The sequence below is a fragment of the Oryctolagus cuniculus genome, chromosome 16 (genome assembly GCF_051225735.1).
Source record: "Oryctolagus cuniculus isolate XC-2025 breed Fujian yellow rabbit chromosome 16, ASM5122573v1, whole genome shotgun sequence".
NCBI classification, from domain to species: Eukaryota; Metazoa; Chordata; class Mammalia; order Lagomorpha; family Leporidae; genus Oryctolagus; species Oryctolagus cuniculus.
Genome location: NC_142882.1, coordinates 43,597,125 through 43,618,242, shown reverse-complemented (window position 1 = coordinate 43,618,242; position 21,118 = coordinate 43,597,125). Strand labels below are relative to the sequence as shown.

The window sequence follows — 21,118 nt, the reverse complement described above, 5'->3', positions numbered from 1 at the left end:
GGGCTTCTTCTTTTATTTTTATTTATTTATTTATTTATTTTCACAGGCAGAGTGGACAGTGAGAGAGAGAGAGAGACAGAAAGGTCTTCCTTTTCCGTTGGTTCACCCCTCAATGGCTGCTCCGGCAGCGCGCTGTGGCCAGCACAGCACACCGATCCAAAGCCAGGAGCCAGGTGCTTCTCCTGGTCTCCCATGTGGGTGCAGGGCCCCAGCACCTGGGCCATCCTCCACTGTGCTCCTGGGCCACAGCAGAGAGCTGTACTGGAAGAGGAGCAACCAGGACAGAATCTGGCACCCCGACTGGCACTAGAACCCGGTATGCTGGTGCTGCAGGCAGAGGATTAGCCTATTGAGCCGGCGCAAAAGCCCATCTGGATATGTATTTCTTATTTGACTCTTAATTGATATTGAAGTGAAGTAATGGACCTGGAAAACCTAGGTATGGTATTTCTGTGGGCATTGGAGAGATGAGTTATTTTCAAGTTGTGCCCAGATCCATTAACTTCCTTGTAGCTGCCACATGTGAACCTGTAATAGATGTGAAGAAGGGAAACCACTGCAAAAGAAGCCGGGGTCACTTTTACTGTATCTTCCACAGCAGCTGTGCTTCCCACAGTCTCTTTCACAGCTGGATTCCATCACAAATTCAAGTGGCAAAAAGAGATCTTCTTATAACTAAGGCTTGGAAACAACTTTAGAACTTCTCCTGTGTTCATTTTAAATTACTTTCTTCTAGCATATTTTATTATGAGCCTTTCTAGAACTAGGAAGGAGTTCAATTATAAATTAGTATGCATTTTAGTCAGTACTAGCTAGTACGAGCAGCTTACTTTTAGCATAAATTATATAAACTCACTGTACAAATCAAACATATTATGTAAATAAATGTTAAATCCCAAATTCTGTATTGTTTCAGGGGCATTTTATTTTATTGTTGGTATGCCTGATTATTTGGACGTAAGGGAGTTGAATATGACATTGAAGTTGCGTGTACGATTTGTCTGTCTCACTAAATATCTTTTGTCAGCAGACTCTTCATTATCTGAGAGCCAAAGGCTAGGTCCAGTAAAACCTACGGTCACAAGAGTCAAATAGCACTGAAAAGTCATTCAAAAGTGCTATAGGCTTGCAACAGTGTGTCTTCTCCCTTGGACTCTAATAGTCCTTTTGAGATGGGGTAGAAGTAGGATTCACTCAATCTAGCCCTTCCTGACCTGACCTGGATCCATTGCCAGCTCCAGACTAGTCAGAAGCAAGCACTGTCCAGACCCTTTCTGCAAAAGACCTCTCTGTGTTGGAGCATAAGCCCCATTAAACCTCGTCTGGGTTGCACATTGACCTCTTATCAATTTCCTTTGGAAGGAAGTCAAGTAACTTGGGATCAGTATAACTTTTGGCCACATGGAACAACTTATTAGTCATCTCAAACCCAAGGTTCTATATGCTGAGAGCTTTTGCTTTAATCTTATTTTGAAACAAATATAAAAGTAAAGTGAAACATGCACAATCTAAATGTATGGTAATTACGTTAAAATGTTGAGATAATTAAAGTTATTTTTTCATGAGCATATTATTTATTCCCTCTAAAATTTTGGAATTGGAATTTTGTCCTAGCCAATATGTCTCAAGATATTGTCATACTAATTGGGAAAAAATGGAATGGATAATTAGATATAAGTAAAAATTCAAAAATTCTTTAACACTTTGTTTTAGACAAACTATAGATCTTTTTATACAGAACAAGAACCATGGGACTAATGATAATGATCATAATAAAAGTTATCATAATAACAGTAATATCTAACATTTATAGAATCACGTAAGTTGACTTGCTAGTAGAATTACATATAAACAATATAATTTAATTGTTAATATGAAGCTATAGAAATAAACTTTTTTTAATTTTAACGTTTTATTTATTTAATTATTTAAAAGGTAGAGTAACACAGAGAGAGAGAGAGAAAGGGCAGGGGGAGATAGCCAGGGCTGGGCCAGGCAGAAGTCAGGAACCAGGAACTTTGTCCAGGTCCACCATGTGGGTGGCAGGAACCCAAGTAACTGGGTCATGATCTGCTGCATTAGTAGGATGCTGGATTGGAAGCACAGGTGTGACTCAATCCCTAGCACTCCAAGATGGGATGGAGATTTCCCAAGTAACAGTTCAAACAGCTGCACTACACACTGACCCCAGCGGATTTATTTTTAGGGATGAGAAATCCTAGATGTAAAGATATTAAGTAAGTGCTAGTAAGTGACAAACACAAAACACAACTCAAGGTATTATCTTCAGAGTTTATATTGTGAATCAACCATGAAAGAATTTATGATATTGACAGCAAACAAAACACAATATCTGACAAGGAATGAATCTGATTTACACCAAGAGAGACTGGTGCCATACCGTGGTTGCAGATTCTTGTGCATGGAATCCCCTAGAATTTGAACCTCTGCCCTTGCAAATGAACATATTTGTTGTTCTAGTTTCAAAGAAATCTAGGGATGGCCTTCTGCTCCACAGTAAAAACCACAGCAAAACAAACAAAAACAAAACAAAACATGAGAAACAAACAAAAAAACTTAAAAAATGGAAGCTGGACAAGTTGTAGTTGTAGCTGCAGATAGATTTCCTGATGATACAGCAGCCACCTGGCAGCTAAAGTGTGATGATTCAGTGCACCTTGTGGACTTAAATGCTCCGCAGAGTGTACTTGCACTGAGTGTTCTGTCTGTGTCAGACACTACACTAGAAAAAAGCAACATAAGAATGCTGGAATAACTCAGGAAATGTACGGTGCTGTGACAGAAACGTTTAATGCTCTCCACAGGGCTATGTGGTCCAGAATATTTTCCAATTCTTTCGCAGGTCTACATGGCTTTGTTCTGGTCCCTGAGCTGTGAGTACAGAAATGACATGTTTCACCTCGGCATCAAAGAATAGGAGAGCAGGTATGTGACCCTCCACCTCTGTCTTCCCCTGCTGTGCTTTCCAGGAGACACACGCTGAGATGACGAATTCGCAGGAGCAACTGCTGCCCTGAGGGCCAGCCAGCTTGCATCAAAATCTGCAGGAGTAGGAACTGAAGTTGTGCTAAGGCAGTAAGAGGTAGAGGGTAACCATGGTGACAGCATTGTGCAGCGCATCCCCAGTAATCCACCTGCCTCTCCTTTCTTCACAGAGACCACTGCCAGACCGACTCTTTCAAGCAGCTCAACAGTGAATTAACTCTGATGCCCAGAGGAGTAACTGAACAGCTTCAAGTAGGATGTTTTGCTGCTCCAGGAAGTTCCTGTGTTTCCTTGAGCTCTTGCTCTGGAGGTTTCCAGGTGTGGTGCCACATTGTGAAGCTTCTCATCATGGGGTCAAGGGGATCAACTTACACAGGGATTCTGGCCCTACATCATTTTGACAGATATATATGTAATTTGGTACCTATTTGCAAGGGAAGGAATAAAAGAGGGAAAAAAAAAGTTAAATGACATTCTCTAGCACAGCACTGTCCAAGAGAAGTATAATGCAAGCCACGTATGTCATTTTCAATTTTCCACTCACTAAAGAAGTAAACTGAAAGGGATGTGATGAATAGTAACTTTATTTAGCTTAGTGTTCCAACAGTAACCATTTGCATTATAATCAACATAAATTTGTTAATTTCCAGGGAATTCTTTAAAGTTGGATGTGCTTTTTAATCTTAAAGTGAAACTCCATTTGGAATAGCCACATTTAAGACTGCACTGAAACCATATGTCTATCGAACAGTGCAGCACTAAAGGTAACTTAGACTTACTCAGTGTTTGTTTAGCTTTATTAGAACTGTGATAGGCACATTGCAACATTGTCTGATTTATTGAATATTATTTTGTGTAAACAAATGGGTATACTGCAAGAATTAGACAGTGTCAGAGCTAAGATCCTAACCAATTCTCTGCCCTCCCTCTGAGCTACTCCAGTACCCTGGGATTTCTCTGTAATTCAAGCCAGGAGGGTGACACCCTCAAATAAAGTCATGACACTGGTGATGGAGAGAAGGCTGTAATTAATAAATATTAAAGAACTCTACTTGGGAATACTCTTCTTGATGATTGATTGTGTCTGTGTAAGGGAGGAAGAAAAGCGGTTTGTGTAGGGTGGCTTCCCACTTCTGACTCAAGCAGATCCCTAGTGGGATCGAGAGAGACAGTATCACGGCATTTGTTCAACAGAAATTGAAATTCAGCAAATTTTGATTATTGGAATTACTAGTACAGTATGAGGAACTGAACCCAATTTTTGTTTTAGCTGTGACTCCTTTATATTTGGCACAAATGCCAGGTGACAACAATTGGATGAGCACTACTTATGTAAAAAAGGCATTTATGTAACAGAATGATGCATGGACTGGTGTGTTTGTAATACTCTTATAGAAAGAAGAATGCCCATAGCTAATTCAACAGCCTAAAATTTACAGTGCATAATATTCGCAAGCTTTAATGGATTTCTTTATATCTCTTCTATAGATACTCAATGAGCTCTGAGCCACCACACATACAATAGGGAAGAGCTTTGACGAATTCTGTAATTATGAGCTTATCTTTGCTTCTGAAAGAATGTCAGGTGATAGTACTTGGGCCTGAGCCATCTACCTGGGCAGAATCCATCAGATTATGCTATGCCATGTACTTTGGAAGATCTGATCTTAAAAATCCAAAGGATACAAGAGGTGAGTAAGAACAGAACTTGTAGGAATTCAAGCATCTCATAAGCTATTGACAGGTGCTATTGTCTTACGAATGATAACTATGAAGGGAAAAATGAAAACATATTATGCTGGAAAGTCATACTTATGGTATTTTAATTTGTTTATAATTACCATTTCTGAAGAATATTCTTAAAAGGTATTTGCGATCACCAGCATTATGGTGTTTGATTATTGATCAATTTATTCGATTTGACCTTGTGTATCTATCTTCACGGAAACATCCATCTCACTATAACCAGGACACTTAATCTGTTTAATAAATTTTGTTGTCAAAATGCTGTGGCAGAGTGGTACAGATGCCCTAAATGACGGGAAAGGACTGACCAGTTTCCCCCTCACCCCTGAGGCCATGTTCAACGTCAGCAGTGAGTTTATTCCTTTTTATCCTGAAGGGTTTCAGGATCATTTTCACTTTTTCGGTCCCTGCTGCTTTCCTGTGCTCTAGTTATTTATATTCACAGGAGTCAGTGGTTAGAAATGTGGAATAGGACCAAGGCCTGGGGTGATCGCAGGACAGGGGTCATATAAAATAAGTGTATTGTGGGAGGATGGATCTTCTGTTGCCTCTCTCCCTGGTGGAAGAGTCTCCTTTAGTATTTGTATGCTGTGTGGTTCCCAGGGAGCTTTACTTGGGCCAGACAAGTCCCCCTGTGGGTGAAAGTGAGTCTGACCACCTGAGCAATTGCATTTTCTGGGCCCCTGGGCTGGAACTGGAATTCCCTCTGAGCTCTGTTTAGTGCTGGGTTCTACCAGTATTCCCTTGTTTGTTCCCTGAAGTGCTCTAGGGTGAAGCTGGCACAAAACCTTTGAAAATTTTCACTCAGCCACCAACAGCTGCTGAAAACCTTCCAATACATGTATATGCTCTTATCCCAGCTTTGCAAAAACCGGCCCCTAAAAATAAATACAATTTAGGAAAAAAAATACACTCAACTACAGTGAGTTTTAGGTTACCAAGCTGTGAGACAAAAAGGCAGGGATCATTCAGGCTTTAGGCTTTGGGTAGTGCCTGCCTGTCCATGCATCAGTGAGGCCTTTACCCAGGGTTTTCGTTAGGCACAAGCAATTATTTAAAGCTGTTTCTTTTTTATTTTAATGAAAAATACATGTGCCGTATGATTAAATGCATGAGCTTTTCTGATCACTTAATTTTTTAATTGAGATGTGTTCCTGAGATCTTTTAACCATTAGCATATGCATGTGGCTTATGATTTACATATTTGTATTAACAAATAGAACATTTTTTTTCCTGTATCTTTCAACTAATCTTTCTTTTTGCCTTTTTGCTTGCTAAACACTGTTTCCTGATTTTCCTTTGGCTTAATCTGACCTCCTATAATCTCTTAATTCTCAGGTCATTGGAGACACAGGCTGAGAGTTATGATTTAGTCATTTTCCTCCTTGTTTTCATCCATGTCCCTGGGCCACTGCCATGCATAAAATATTCCATAGCACTTCTCAAAATCTTCTTTAAAACTCTAAGCTTTGTAAATTAAGTACTAATATTAAACTTTGAAAAATTTTTTTTATGAGAGATCCTGTATTTGGCCATAACTTCCACTTTGTTCACTATGCAAATGTAGAACTTTTTCTTTTGTGTCTCTAAACAAGAAGGCTGACATCAAAGGCAGCTGGTGTTCCCTTGCTGAGTCTGGCTCCTATAAAATTAGAGTGTGCAGTGAAATGGTTGGAGGCACTTACTAACACAACTAACACAGGAGGGCTTTAGCGACTCAAATCATAAACCTAAGCTCATAAGGGAAAAGCAAATTTTAGAATGAAACATACGACAAATGGATGAAGTACGAAAATTAAAAACACAAACAAGAAAAAAACAACTGAACTAAGCACCAAGATGATACCAGGCAGGCTCAGTTCTTCAAGTTGGAAAACTCTGAAGAGGTTTTACCCGTAATTCCCATCTTTAGTTTCCACTGAGTTTTTGCCCTCTGAATTTATGAACTTGATCTAAATTCAACCCGTTTAAAAGGATCGCATTGCTTTTTATGACCTGGGAGAAGTAAATGTAGAATTTCCTTAAATTGTGGATAGAAATGGAATGGTTATGAGTTTGAGCCTGTGGAATTTATAACGTATTATATAGCTATACATGGCATTTTATTATAGAGATATAGAGAAGAGAAATTTTCAACCACAGAATTTTGAAAATATCTAAAATTATCAATAAAAATAAGAAGAGCCGGGGTGAATGCAAATTAAAATGTAGGAATCCTATGCAACTATTCCCATTTGCATCATGAAGAGGTGACTGTGCACTAAATCTGGATTTAAAACAGGTGGACTGAAGGAAGTGCACTTAGAAGTCTGAGAAATCTGAGGGCAGTTACTGTCCTCCCTATGTTACCGCTGCCCACTAAGAAAAGAACAAAAAACGAAAGAAAGAAAAAAGGCGAAATGCATGAATGATTGTAGAAAGCAGTTGGAAGTATGGAGGACGGTCTATGTTTTGACTTTTCAATGAAATCTTTTACATTTGATCTTACCAATCATAATTTTTATTTCGTGCTGGTTTTCTGAAGATTATTGGTTAAAAAGTTTGCATTATTTTGACACATTGTGTTTCATCTCATTGCTTTAGGCATAAAGTTATATTTACTATTTCATGCAGTATTGTTTACTATAAGGCACCAAATTTAACTAAGAAAATCACCAATTTCTGAAAGAAATCATAAATCTAAATGCAGGAAGACCTAGAAGTTAGAAAAAACAAGTATGTTGAATATTGCTTTAAATTTCAGAGGTAGCATATTTATTTCTTATAGTATATGGAGAAATACAGCAAGCTTTATTGTGAAAGCATCAGTTAGTGTTACGTGAAAATAGCAGCATTTAAAAAATCTGGTAAAGTATGAAACAATAACTGAATGGTATGCATAAGCCATAGCAAAATTGTTCCTTAAATTTTATAATGAGTAATTCCCTGAGAAAGGCAATTCCTTAGTTTCAAGAAATAGAATAGCTCATATACCACATAAATTACTCCTGGGCATTTAGCATATTTGGATATATTTTTAAAATTCTTTATTTCAGAAGGGCCAAAGTACATAGCTGTTACTCCTTGAAAAATGTAGCAGAAATAATGTTTATAATATGCTTAATAATATTTGTAAAACAAATTCCAGCTTCAACTTAGTGATCCACAGCTAAATTCAAATGTTTTGGCCGTATGCTACCAAGGCAAGTTTATCTATCAGGTAAAATGCAAAGTAGAATTTCATTATATTTAGTCTTAAACATTTTAATTCCCATCACGCTACATGTTGCAAATGTCCATGGCAACTTTTGAAAGAATCATCATGAATATCACAATAAAATTTACCTGTCAACTTTTTAGATTGTTTGATATAAGTTCTACTATCCTTTGAACCAGATAGTCCTAATTTGCTTTGTATAAAGATATTTGCCTTTACTGTTGAATTTCATTTCATTTTGGCAAAGGTAATGATGGATTCACACATTATCAAGTTTAAAGAGCCCAGTACATCCATAAAATAATTTTGATTGTGTGCCCTACAAGACCTGATTAACATTTTCATATTATCAACCTCTTTTTAATGTGATCCTGGGTATGAAATCCTTGCATAAAGCACTTTTTTTTTTTCAGAAAAACCAAGAATATAGTAAATACAGAATAACTACTAGACCACACATACTGTTATATAGAAATTTTATAACCAATTTTGTAGTTTGCATTATTCTTCTTGAAATAACTAGATAAAAATGGCATCTTTCAACATCAAATTTTATATATGCAAACATCGAATTAACTATTCTGGGAAATGCTAGGTTTTTTTTTTTTTCCCTGTCATTATTACATTTTTTAAGAAAAAAATTTTTCATGGCCTAGAAAATAAAAATCAATATATCTGTTTTTATTCCAAATATTCTTAAAGGATGAAAATGTAAAACATGGTATGGAATAATTCATATATTTTTCGAAACTCAGAGAAAAATAAGGAAGTCATATTAAATTCTAGACTGCAGTAAGAAGACGATCTTTGATTTCTTTCTTCTTTGAGTCACACTCTTTCTCCTCCCAAATACATTTTCCTTGTATTATGCTTTATGTTAAGAGATCTGAACTGCGGTATTTCTACCCAGGGTAAGCGTGCTGGGTCTTCCCTTTATTTAAAGGACCTGTCTCCCTAGCTTCACCTCAGCTGCATGCCTGGGGGAGCGCCTCCTCCTTACTCCAACAGTTTTGAATTTTCCTTCCCAGGTTTCTGGCCTCGCGGTGCCCAAAGCCAACTGCAGCAGGTTGTGGAGAGATCGCTGGACCTGTTAGCATCCGACATAGCGAGGGGGAGGCAGCCAGCCTGGGGCGCTGCGCAGGTTCCCGGCCGTGCGCTCGCTGCACCACGCAGCTTCCCCTGCGCGCAGGCACGCGCGGCTTTGCAGCTGCTGAACAAACGCGAGGAAAACCCGAAGGACGTTTCTGGGTGCTTTGCCCCACGTCTGCGGGTCGGGTGGCATTCTAGGTCCCTCTCGGCTGACATTTTCCACCAGGCTTCTGGTGGCCAGCGTCCCTATCAAACCCACGTGTCTGGTTACCTTCATGGACGTGCTTGCCTCAATTCCACTTTGGATAAAAAAAAAAAAAAAAAAGTCTTGCTCCTTGCACCCACAACCCAGAGAGTAGCTAAGGGTGTTGGGGGTAGTTTGTGTTGCTCTTTGTACTTCAAGTTCCCTACCGGAGCACGCAGTGGAGCCATCAACACAATGGAAATTCAAAGAAGATTCCGAAGGTTTTGGAGGAAGAGACCTCCCTCCACCTCCCCTTTATTATTGCTATTATTATTTTTTTAATAAAGCCCCAAGAGTGGAGGGAGTGGCAGGAAGGAATATCATTAAGCTCTGAGTCTTGGATGCCTCCCTGCGAGCGCGAACACCCCCAGAAACGTGCAACCCGCAGAAGACCCCCTCTGGAAGTCTGGAACCGCAGGAGATGCCGAAACGCGGGCGCAGGAAACCTTACCGTCCACGGCGTGCGGCCGCTTCCAGCTCAGACCCAGACTGGAAGGCTGAGCCGCCGCTCAACAAAAGCTTTAGTTTTTTTTTTTTTTTTTTTTAAACGAAGTCTGCAAAACTAATTTCCCTCCAAATAGGGCTCCATTTCCGTTCAAGCCAGCAGTGCTCACACGTCTCCCAATTCCCCATCAAACCCCCGCTGCACCCCACCTCCAGGCCGCGGAAACGGATTCCATCTTTCCCGCGGATGCCAGGGTTCTCGCCAAGCTGCGGCGCTGCGGCTCCCCTCCAAAGGACCGCGGGGACGGGCAGGGGCCCGAGGGTCCTGCCCGTCCGTCGGGGACACCGCCCAGAGATGGCTCAGTACTCGCCCCTAATTCGAACCAGATGTCCAGCCCCGTCTGCTGTGCCCATTAATCTCAGGAACAACTTCAAAGACCTGGTCCCCATCCTCGGGACACCTGAGACAATGAAAATAACGGGGCAACACCGCTGGTGGCACGGCCGGGAGCAGTGAGGGCACGCGCGCTCCTGACGGCACCGGCCCAGCTGGGAGCCGGCTGCCCCGCGGCCCGGTGCGCCCCCGGGACAGAGCCAGCGGCCCGCATGCGCTCAGGGACTCCAAACTTATGCTTTCCTGTTTGCGGGATGCAAACCCGAAACGCCCAAGCGCCGATGGCACGCATCAGAGTGTTCGGTTTCCCAATCAGTGGCACCATAGCGCAGTGAGGAGGAGTGTGTGGAAGGAGCTGGTTTGTGTGGGAGCGGGAGAGAGGCGGTGGGGTTCTGGAGGAAAATCAAGGGCCCTGGGTTGCCTCCTGGGGGAGGAGGGGGCGAGGCTGGGAGCACGCGTGCAAATCCGCACGTGGCATGTGACAGGGACAAACTCTCTTCAGAATCTTCCCGGCCCAGGACAGCTTGCTCTAGATGGACTGGTGGCTGGGAAATGGAGTGGGACCAGTTTCGCTGTGACGGTCAGGGGGCGGGACGCCAAGGCAGGGCACCAGTAGGCGGCTCACGTCGGGATGCCTGGGCGCGGGCTTCCGCGCACTTTCCGCCGGCTCACCGCACCCAGTCCCGGTCCATTCGGTCTCGAGCGCTGCCCACTTGCGGGTCGCGCTGCGCAACTCCGCACCTGGACCCTACCCCAGAGCCCGGTGCCCGGCCGGCGCACACACCTCGGCGGCAAAAAGCCGGGCGCGCCTTGTGCCCCGGGGCGCACGCAGCGAGCGAAGTCTGAGAAACTTCTCGCAGCGTGCGCTAGACTTGGCTCTGCTCTGCCCTTTTCAGCCGCGCTCACTCCCCCAGGGGTTGGGCGCACCCCTAAGCTTTCCTGCGGGTGACAGTTTCCAAATGGCACTGACAAGTCATGGTGCGCGGGTAGGGGCTGGGGGGTGGGTGCGGAGCCGGGACTGGCGGGATCCCGGCGCCTGGTGCGCGGCTTGCAGCCCGGGGCTGCTGGCAGGGCCGGGCGGGCGGGGACACGCGGAAGGACTGTCCAGCCGGCAGTGGGAAGCGGGGCTGGGAGCGCGGGGCGCAGACTGAGCGGGCGCGCTGGAGGAGCTCGCATGTGGTCAGCGCCAGGCTCCTAAGCCAGCCCCCGGCTCACGTTACACTCTATTTATAACCTCCCAGAGCCCTTCCTCCCCCCCCCCACCCCACCCCCCAGGCGTATAGTTCTCTGGGACCACCTTCTTTTGGCTTCGACCGCTCCCACTCTTGACATCCGAGTCGCTCGGAGGGAAGCTCCTCTGGGTCCCAGTGTTTATATGTGAAGGAGACCGGCCCGAGGGTTTAGGACAGGGATTACACGAGCGCTGCCGGAAAGCCCGCGCGGCTCTGGCCTGGGGACACAGGGGCGGCGTAGGGTGCGGGGGAAGCCACACGATTGCCACGGAGAAGCGCCCGCAGGCTGGTGGTGCCAGCGTTGGAGCGGTCGTCTTGAAGTCTTCCCGCCTGGAGCCCGCGACTTGCATGCTATGGAACACCCGCTCTTTGGCTGCCTGCGCAGCCCGCACGCCACGGCGCAAGGCTTGCACCCGTTCTCTCAGTCGTCGCTCGCCCTGCACGGGAGATCCGACCACATGTCCTACCCGGAGCTCTCCACTTCGTCGTCCTCGTGCATCATCGCGGGATACCCCAACGAAGAGGGCATGTTCGCCAGCCAGCACCACCGGGGCCACCACCACCACCACCATCACCACCACCACCACCACCAGCAGCAACAGCACCAGGCGCTGCAAACCAACTGGCACCTCCCGCAGATGTCCTCCCCGCCCAGCGCGGCGCGCCACAGCCTCTGCCTGCAGCCGGACTCCGGAGGGCCCCCGGAACTGGGCAGCAGCCCGCCGGTCCTGTGCTCCAACTCCTCCAGCCTGGGCTCCAGCACCCCGACTGGGGCCGCTTGCGCGCCGGGGGACTACGGTCGTCAGACGCTGTCACCCGCGGAGGTGGAGAAGCGAAGCGGGGGCAAGAGGAAAAGCGACAGCTCAGGTAAGGTGCGCGCCAAGGACCCTCGGCCGGAGTGCAGACGCAGCTGGGTCGGGCCAGGGCGGCAGTTTGCAAGCGCTGGAGGCTGCAGCGGGGCACAGCAAAAGCTGGGGCAGTGTCCAGCCCGCGCAGGTTTGGGAGATGCGGCTGTGGTCCCAGTTACTTGGGGGGGCGAGGGGAGTGTTACCCCTGTGCGCAACCTACACGCAGCCAGCAGCGGCAGCTCTAGGCTTCCCAAGGTCCCAAACTACTTCTCCAGAAGTTTGAGACCAAAGGGGAGCGAGTGACAGTTTGTGAAATCGATTGTGCGGCGTGACGGCCGGGCGCGGCGCCGGGAGGGGCGTGCGCCTGGGGATGCGTGTCCGTGGGGCGGGCGTGCGGGTGCGGCTCCCGGACTTCTGCCTCGCATGTTCCCGACTCCGAATGGCTCGCTTTTTCCCATCGTTAACTGGCTTTCCAAATCGTTGCACAATATTTGGAACCTTGGAATGGAACTTGGCAGAGCGTATGAGAAAAAAAAAAGTTTTAGGTTATTTATTTATTTATTCTGGATTTTAGGATTCCTTAAATAGCAACCTATTCTAAATGGTAAATGCTTCCCTTTCTTGGGAAAGGAAGATAGTGTCTAAGAAGTTTTTTTTTTTTTTTTTAAGGAGCATGTCAGAAAATTTTAAACAAATAGATGACGAAAAGTATTGGAGAAAGACGATTGTTAGGAGTAGTTAGTAGTATTCGTATGGTACCAATGCAAAGGGAGAATCGAAGAGGTTTCAGGGTGGAAGATCAACTCCTCTCTCAATGAGTGCAATACGACAAAAACTGGGAATCCAAGGGCAGGTCCAGTGCTGTCTGCTCAAAGTGATACGCGCAACGGGGCACCCACCAGGCGTTCGTCTGCGTGCCCGGAACCTAACAGCCCTGGGAGCGCCGGAACGCGCAGCTTGCCCGGGAAATCTAACCACAGAGGCAGGTCTGCAAAGCCCTTACCTGCCTGCATTGTGATGAAATTGTTCAGAGGATTTTTCACTGAAGGGGAGTTGTGACCCTGGGTTCCTTCGTGTTTTAGGAAGATGTCATTTGCGCAATAGAACACTTAGCGTGTGTTTCTTTTGCGAAATTGATGTCTATAGTCCCAGAAGATAATCTCAGCCGTGGGTTGAAAGAGTTGGCAGATGTCTATCTCCTGTAAAGCTTTAGGCCACATAAAGGACGCAGATGGAAATGAGCGTTGGAATTGCTTTGCAGCGATGCTACCGATCTTTCTTCAGTTTAGCCTGCGCTGGATTTCTTTCGACTTTTACTTTCCAGGGTCAGGGGTGGACCATTAATGCCCCATCACAAATTAGTTAATATCTAAGAAAGTTACTAGCGATGTCACTCATTTTTAATGGGTTTTACTAACTACAAATGAAACTCTCTTAAGACCAGTTGAAAGGTTAATCCCAGCAAGAAGGTTTTCATCTTCATTATTTAAAGATAAATAAATAAACAAGGGCCAGTTTTAGACAGCAATGGCCCTTGCACAGACTGGGCGCTGGATATCAGTGTTGGTGTGGAAGCGGTGGCAGTTCAGGCGGTTCGGGCTGATGAGAACATCCTTCTAGAACTAGAAGCTCTGAGCGAGCGGCCCTTCTCACTCTCCGCGGGAGAAGCCGGATGATGGGCTCCCTCCTCAGGCGTCCTGACTCAGCCCAGTACCCCTGAGTGTCTTAGGGCAAATCCGAATTTCATAGGGCAAGTGTGATTTTGTTTGGGACAGATAGAGAAAGTGGAATACAAGAACTGATGCCCACGAATTGTTTCAATGAAACTTAAAAAAAAAAAAAAATTGGCCTCCTTTAATGCTCCTTAGCTCCTCTCTCATGGATGAGAAATTAGCCATATAACAAAGTAAAATTCATTTTTACATGTTGAAGCTGATATTTAGGGTCCCTGAAAAGCAAGTTTGTGTCAGCCGCATAAAGTATTGATAGATTACAGCTTGAGTGGGAAATACACTCAGCCATCACCAAGGATAAAATCATTGGGGACTTTAGATGAGGGTTTTCTTTGATGGTACGTTCTGGAAGAATGTTTGACTAAAAGGAAACATCACAACAGTTTCTGGCTCGATCTATTTATGGCATAATTATTGAAATTAAACTTAATTGGCCAGTTTTAACCTCTGAGTTAATATTGACTAGACATTTAGGTAGATTTAAGTTTAAGATGTCTTTCTCCTATATTGCATTTGGTTTTCCATAATTTATGTTAGAATTTATTTTACTCCTTAGTGTTATAAGGACTTCTCAACATAGCAGAAACTGAAGCAACAGTAGAAATAATTCTTATTCTGGCCTATTCTTATCATGCATATTAACATTATAACTCTTGCTTTATAACACAGTTTTAATATTGCAATATTTCTAAAACCTAAAATGGAGTTGATTTCTGAACTCTGAAAAGTTGAAATTGTGTTAAGTGAAATGCAGATCATGCATCGTGGAGATCATGTGCATTTGGTCATGCAGTTTATAATCACTGTGTAGTTATAGTGGAGAATGAACGCGATGCATACAACCATGGCGAAGTCCAAACACGGCGAAGTCCAAACGCCTGCATCTAACACCAAACTGTACTTGTAGTGTTTGTGACAATGCTAAATTCTAACAGAATTTAGATCACTAGAAAATATTGAAAAGCGGCCCAAATATTTATAAACCACGCATCTGTATCCATAGTAATGATGCTAAAAGTACAGTGTGTAACATTTCCCAGTATGGATATGCATTTCCCCTTCACAAACACACATGAACACACACATGTACAAATCATGGAAGCTTAGGGGTTTAGAAGCAAATATTTATGGACTTTAGGCCTCCATTATAGTTTATTGACAATTGAAAATAACCAAGTTTAATAGGAAAGTACACCATTATTTTTTATATGTGTTAACATTTTTGTAACTTTGAACCCGCTATGCTTTCTAGCATTATTAGCAAGCCAACATCTGCTACGTCTTCAAAGGGACTCTTAAAAATTCAAAGTTTACAATGGTGCTTAAGACAATCAATACAAAGCAGGTGATTCTGAGCAATGTCTATAAATAGTGTCAATTGCTTGGCTTCAATTACATTTGATTGTTCTCCAAGTAGTGTAGGAACAGGGTATAAACTGCCCACTTTCAGTTAAAATAACTAAAATTGATTAATCGATGTAATGCCAGTTTTTTTGTGGGGGACATACAATATATATTGTAAATATATTCTTTCAAATTAGTGAATATAAGTTTGTATTTCCTAAAAGTCAGAACTTAATCCAAAACAGGGCATGATTTGGAGACATGAATTTTATTAGACGTTGCATTATATTAGATTCTTGTAAAATGGCAAATATTTTATTTATAGCTACCAACTCATAAAACATTTGTTGTGGAACAGTGTTTGTCTATATGCTTGGCATTGCAGAATGACAAGTACACACTGCACTTAATAAACTGAAAGTTAAACCCAAAGTTACATCTTACTCAAGCTAATTGTGCATCATATTGTAATTTTTCCTAGATATTCCATGACTGTGTTATATTATTCATTTCTGTGTTACTGAATTGTGTCTTTTTAGTAGTTGCTTTAGAGTAGAAGAAAATACTCTGTTGGATCTCAAAGATTAAGGAGAATGTTGAACAATTTAAAAGTCTCAAAACTACAGAATGTACCATTTTCACTCTTTTTCTTGGAGTAGTAGATTAATTTTTGGGTAAGAACTCTTTGAAATGAAGATGCTTTATTGTTGAATGCCATCAATGAATGAAAGGAAGAATGTAAATAAAAGTAGGAATATTTTCCAGTTCTATGTAAATCTCTAAAACATTTGAAAAGGAAAACCATTAAGTGCAAGACATGACAACATATAAGCTTTCCCTCAGGTTAGAAATTTGATGTTAAATATTTAACATTTAATTTTTACTTAATAGTAACTATCAATAGAAACCATTATGCTGACACCCTGTAAGCTGATTTCTACTCTTAAACTGGAAAAAAAATGTTTTGTTTATTACCCCTCTCCCCTCTGTGCTTGAAAACATTGGCCTTTATCACAACACTGGAAGTCACAACTTATAATATTTGCTCTAAGGCCTACTTATTTCAAGAAATTAGTTTTAAATGAAAATATATAAAATGCCAGAAAGGATCAATTCTCTCTCTTATACTTATGGAAATTTGAGAGGCTAATTCCAAAGGTAATGGAAGAACTAACGCTTTTTTCATTTGAAAATGTCAGCCTATAGATGAACTAATAACTGAATCATGTGTAAAAGTCCCTATATATAAATCTGTTGTAGGTCTTTGGTCTGGTAATGTAGTCATGGTTGGACAATTTGATTCATTTAATGGTCTTAAAATGGCAGCTTGAAATACAGAGCAAAGATGTGAGGGCTGTTTATATCTCCATTTCGAATGAAAAAAAAATCAATATTATATGACAATATATTAAGTCTTAGGCTGTGCTCACTTTAGTAATTTATTTCTGAATTTCTGAGCCTATTATTTTTACAAGCATTGAATTGAGGGTTGCAAATATCTATTATTGATAAATGTTACTTAGATTGAAAAATTGGAAAACATATATTACAAAATTAATTAATATTGGTTGAGTTCATAGCTGTGTATAAGCCACCTTTCCCAAATAGCCTGTATTTTTGCACACTGATTTTTGTAACAATGAAGCATTCTGTGAGGAAGATACATTAGTCTGTGAAGTGAGACGATCAATAATAACATTTCCCACTTAGCTATAATCTTAAAATAAGAAGGATCCACTATTGACTTAAAAACTACATTGCATTTCTTGACTTATGTTTGTGACCTACTCCAACGGTTAAAAATCAGAAGGAACAAAGATGAAATACAGACCAAGGACAAATCACAAAACAGAAATTGAGGTAGGTATGACATGTCTCCTCCACAACATAATTCTGCAACAAGACACATATTTTATCATCACTACTTATTTCTCTATATCATGTGTTTTAGCTATTAACATGGCTTATTGATTAATATGGAGTTTTTTTTGTAAAGGTTGTAAAGATAATGAAGCACTAACTTTTTTATATTTGGTTTGGCTGAGTGGTCATAGGACTGTTTCTTTAAATAGCTTTACTTGAACAGAGGCCTCCAATTGAAACAGAAATAGCATAAAGAAAAATGAGTTGCAAAACTCTCCACACTACTCCTACATCATGAAGTTCAAAACGAAACTGGAGAAAACCTTATGGATTACTATATTGCTATGATGTAGTGAAATGTATGAGGGTAAGTTATTTAGAGCTCAGCTTTAGTTGACACTACCTGTTTTGCAACAGAATTAACCTAAATGGGATGCCCTTTACCCAAGTGGTTCTTCCTGTTTTACATACATTATCAGAGTATAGACAAGTTATTTTCCCTGTAAGAAAATGGTAGTAAGTAATATTTTATGATGAAAAATAATCAGTAACATTGATATAAATACCATAAAATTGATGAACGTAAATACCAGACATTGTTTTTACATTTCAGAGTAAGTATTTCTACTTAAAGATCTTTTGACATGTGCGTTACTAAATTAACTGGTAAGTGTATAAATCTACAGAAAATAACTTGGTGTCTACAGTGTGATTGAATGGGTTAATAATTAATTTCTGTCTATACTTAAAATCTTAAATACACAATAATAAAGTATCCAACTGTTCATGAAACTTTCATTTATGATGTTATGTTTCCCACAGCAATATAATATTTCTGAATTTATACATGCCACTGCTTGCAAACTGAGTACTGTGTGTTGGACTATTGGTTTTTACATTTCGTAATATGTTTTTGGGTCTCATATCTGCATATGAACAAAAATGATCAGATAAAATCTATATTGTAACTATTCATTTTTTGGGAGAACATTTGTGAGAAATAAAAAGACTTTCAAAATATTCACTTTGCTTTCTCCATACCATATACATTTAAAAGTTACTAAATTGGCTCTTCAACTTATGGGATATTATTGTAGTGTTATGTTAAAAAATTAACATTTATTCAAAAGTAGGAATTCTGAAATGTTTGTGTACATCGATGGCTTAATTCTTTACCTCCTTGAAATTTTTATTTTTATTACAAATATACATTACTATGTAATATCTCAGTGGCAAAAATTTCAGAGTTTTAATTACAGCTTTAAATTCATAAGTTGTGGCTCCTCAGAATTTCATAGAATCAGTTAAGTTCCAATGTTTCAAATATATTTAAATATTATTTTGTGTGTGTGTTTATAGGCTTTAAACTGAAGATACTATAGATATGTTTTCTGAGGCTCACTAGCATATAGGGGTTGAAATTCTCAATGCAAAGTGTTTATTTTATGGTTTTTGGTTTTTATTGTATTTTGGTGTAAAGTTTAGTGGCAAAGAGAGGATAACAATGAATACTGAATTAATTAACATCTGGTAGCTATAGATAAAATAATTTCTTTATAGACAATATTAGCATATATGTACCTGAATAGGTAAATAGAAATCCAAATTAGATTTCTTCATAACAGTAAATCTGAATTAGAGAATCTATATTAAATGCGGTAATACGATGTTTAAGTGCTACAATCACAAAATAAAATATTAAGCTTGCATAATATACAGCTGTGTGGAGAGATCCAGCAGGCTGGAAGTGATGATCAATGGCAGTTATAAAAGTCAAAACTGCCAGGTCCCCTGTAGTTTTTATTTTCTTTTGTTTTTCCCTTCCTTTTGCCATTATTTTCTACAGTCTTCAAGAGACTTCCATTTTCTCCAATAAAAAATATCCACAGTTATCTTCCTTGAGTGTGGGCATGAGAATGACTTAGATGAAGTCATCCCTGAGGCTCTGCTGAAACCCAGAGGAGGGTCCAGCCGAGGCTGGCGGTGGCCAGTTGTATTTTGAAGCCTTGTAGTTTTCCTCTTTGAAAATACAGCCTTCAAGCTTTGCCAGAAATGACACCCAAATAAAAGTGTACTTTTGAAAATTGGCAGTTATTTGTGAATGCAGTGGCGTATTCCATATCCGTAGAGGCAGCTTTTTACACTGGACTGCTCAGCAAACATTTGTATTATTCTTAGCTGCCTGAAAAACTAGCAAATAAAGCTGAGCATATTCTTATTAATTGAAGAAAAATAACAAAATGATCAGTGACTTATCAAATAGATATGACCGCAAAGTAAAATTCACACATCACAGGTTTATTTTGGTAACTAAAACATGCGGTCCATGAAAATAAAATTGTGCCATCAAACACTTAGTGGAAACCAAATGGATAAAACTTAGCTTTGATTTTGTAAGACACCAGTAATTTAACAAATAGTTTTCACAATTCAAGGACTATGTGCGCAGTGCTTTACCATTAACTGAGTGAATTTAAATCGAGTGACAACTATCTTTATTTGATATTTTTCAACTGTAAAATGAGATCTCAGTGTGTTTACTTATTTGACAAAATCTTTTCCAACCATATACTATGTTTACATGGGCTTTTTTTTTCTTATTTGAAATATAAACAGATCTGGATGCATTAAACTAGACAGCATGTAGATGTAAACTATTGGGACAGATTAAAATGGCAGGAAAGCCAGAGTTCATGTGTTCAAATCTGGGGCCTGCTGCTGGCTACATTTCCTTGGGAATGTCCACCTTCAGTTCAGGCAATTAGAGATACCTTTTTCTTCTAGGATTTTTTTTTTGTTGTTGTTCCTGGAGGTGGAACCTTTAACAAATTTATTATTGGGAATCCGGATGTTTGGGAAGATGAAAAACATGACAACACTTCTTTTGCATAGTTAAGCCATTAGTTGATAAATCATAGAGGACTTATGTTTCTCAGTGGTCCTATCAGACAGGCAAACAGGTGCCAAACTCAAGAGAACACGGAAGAGAGTTTGATGATGACAATTGGATGGTGCGCAGTGCCCAGGGAAGCAACAGAAAATGAATTACAGATGAGGTGCTCCCAAAAGCTCCCTTAAACTTGAGGTGACACACAGAGCTTTTGCTAGAATCCAATGAAAGTAGCAGGACAGAGATTCTGGCAAAGTTGAGACTTCAGGTGGAGGTTGGCAGCTGGTGTTGGCAGCTGGTGTCAAATAAGGACGCTAACCTGTCTTCTTCATGTCCTCCAATCTCTTTCCTTGCCCTCCATTGACAAAACACAATGAGAAGCCAGATCCTTGCAGGTTTGATGATGAAATACATAGAAGCTTACCAAAGGAGGACTGTGGCCGGTAGATCTGGGAGAACCCAGCCATGAGGGCCACACCCTCGCTGCATCTCACACCAGCCATCACCTCATGGTCAGCAATTGAACTTGTCCTTGCCTTAGTTTCCCAACAACTATACGGAGTCAATATTCTTAAAGCACTTAAAACGACCTGTGAGTCAGGGAGATCAGGGACTGTCTTTACCATGGATCAGTGGAAGTGTGTGATCTTCTGAGTTGCACTGTCTTCCCACTTCATATTTTACTACAAAGACTTCTGTAAGATGTTGCTTGCCTAAGTGATTGCTAAGGATTTGAAAAAACCTGTACTGATTATTTTATCCGGTTACGAATTGAATAAGTTGCACTGTCTTCCCACTTCATATTTTACTACAAAGACTTCTGTAAGATGTTGCTTGCCTAAGTGATTGCTAAGGATTTGAAAAAACCTGTACTGATTATTTTATCCGGTTACGAATTGAATAAGTTGCATGATATTTTCCTGAAACAGAGTGAATTCTAGCCAAGTCATAATATAGCTTCAAGTTGCCTTCTCTGCCCTTACACTTCTCAATCTCTTTTGCTTGGGGATTCCCTAGGGCTCCTCCTCAAAGTGTCTTTTGCCACTTCTCCATCGAAATCTATTCTCTTGAGAAGTATATTGTAAAATA

The 21,118-nt window shown here is 41.2% G+C and overlaps 1 protein-coding gene and 1 long non-coding RNA gene across 2 annotated transcripts in view; one reads left to right on the top strand and one right to left on the bottom strand.

The window, feature by feature from the left end:
• Positions 1-2,278: 2,278 nt before the first annotated feature.
• Positions 2,279-9,963, bottom strand: LOC149121710 (uncharacterized). The gene is made up of 2 exons (XR_016222428.1): positions 9,733-9,963; positions 2,279-3,430 (listed from the first exon to the last, which is right to left on the bottom strand). It is a non-coding gene; the product is annotated as an uncharacterized LOC149121710 (long non-coding RNA).
• Positions 9,964-11,233: 1,270 nt separating this feature from the next.
• MEOX2 (mesenchyme homeobox 2) overlaps positions 11,234-21,118 on the top strand; it is a 77,870-nt gene continuing 67,985 nt past the window's right edge. Inside the window, exon 1 of the mRNA XM_002720835.6 lies at positions 11,234-12,218. Coding sequence (XP_002720881.1) covers positions 11,705-12,218 — 514 coding nt within the window. The 5' untranslated portion in view covers positions 11,234-11,704. The remainder of the gene's footprint in view (positions 12,219-21,118) is intronic.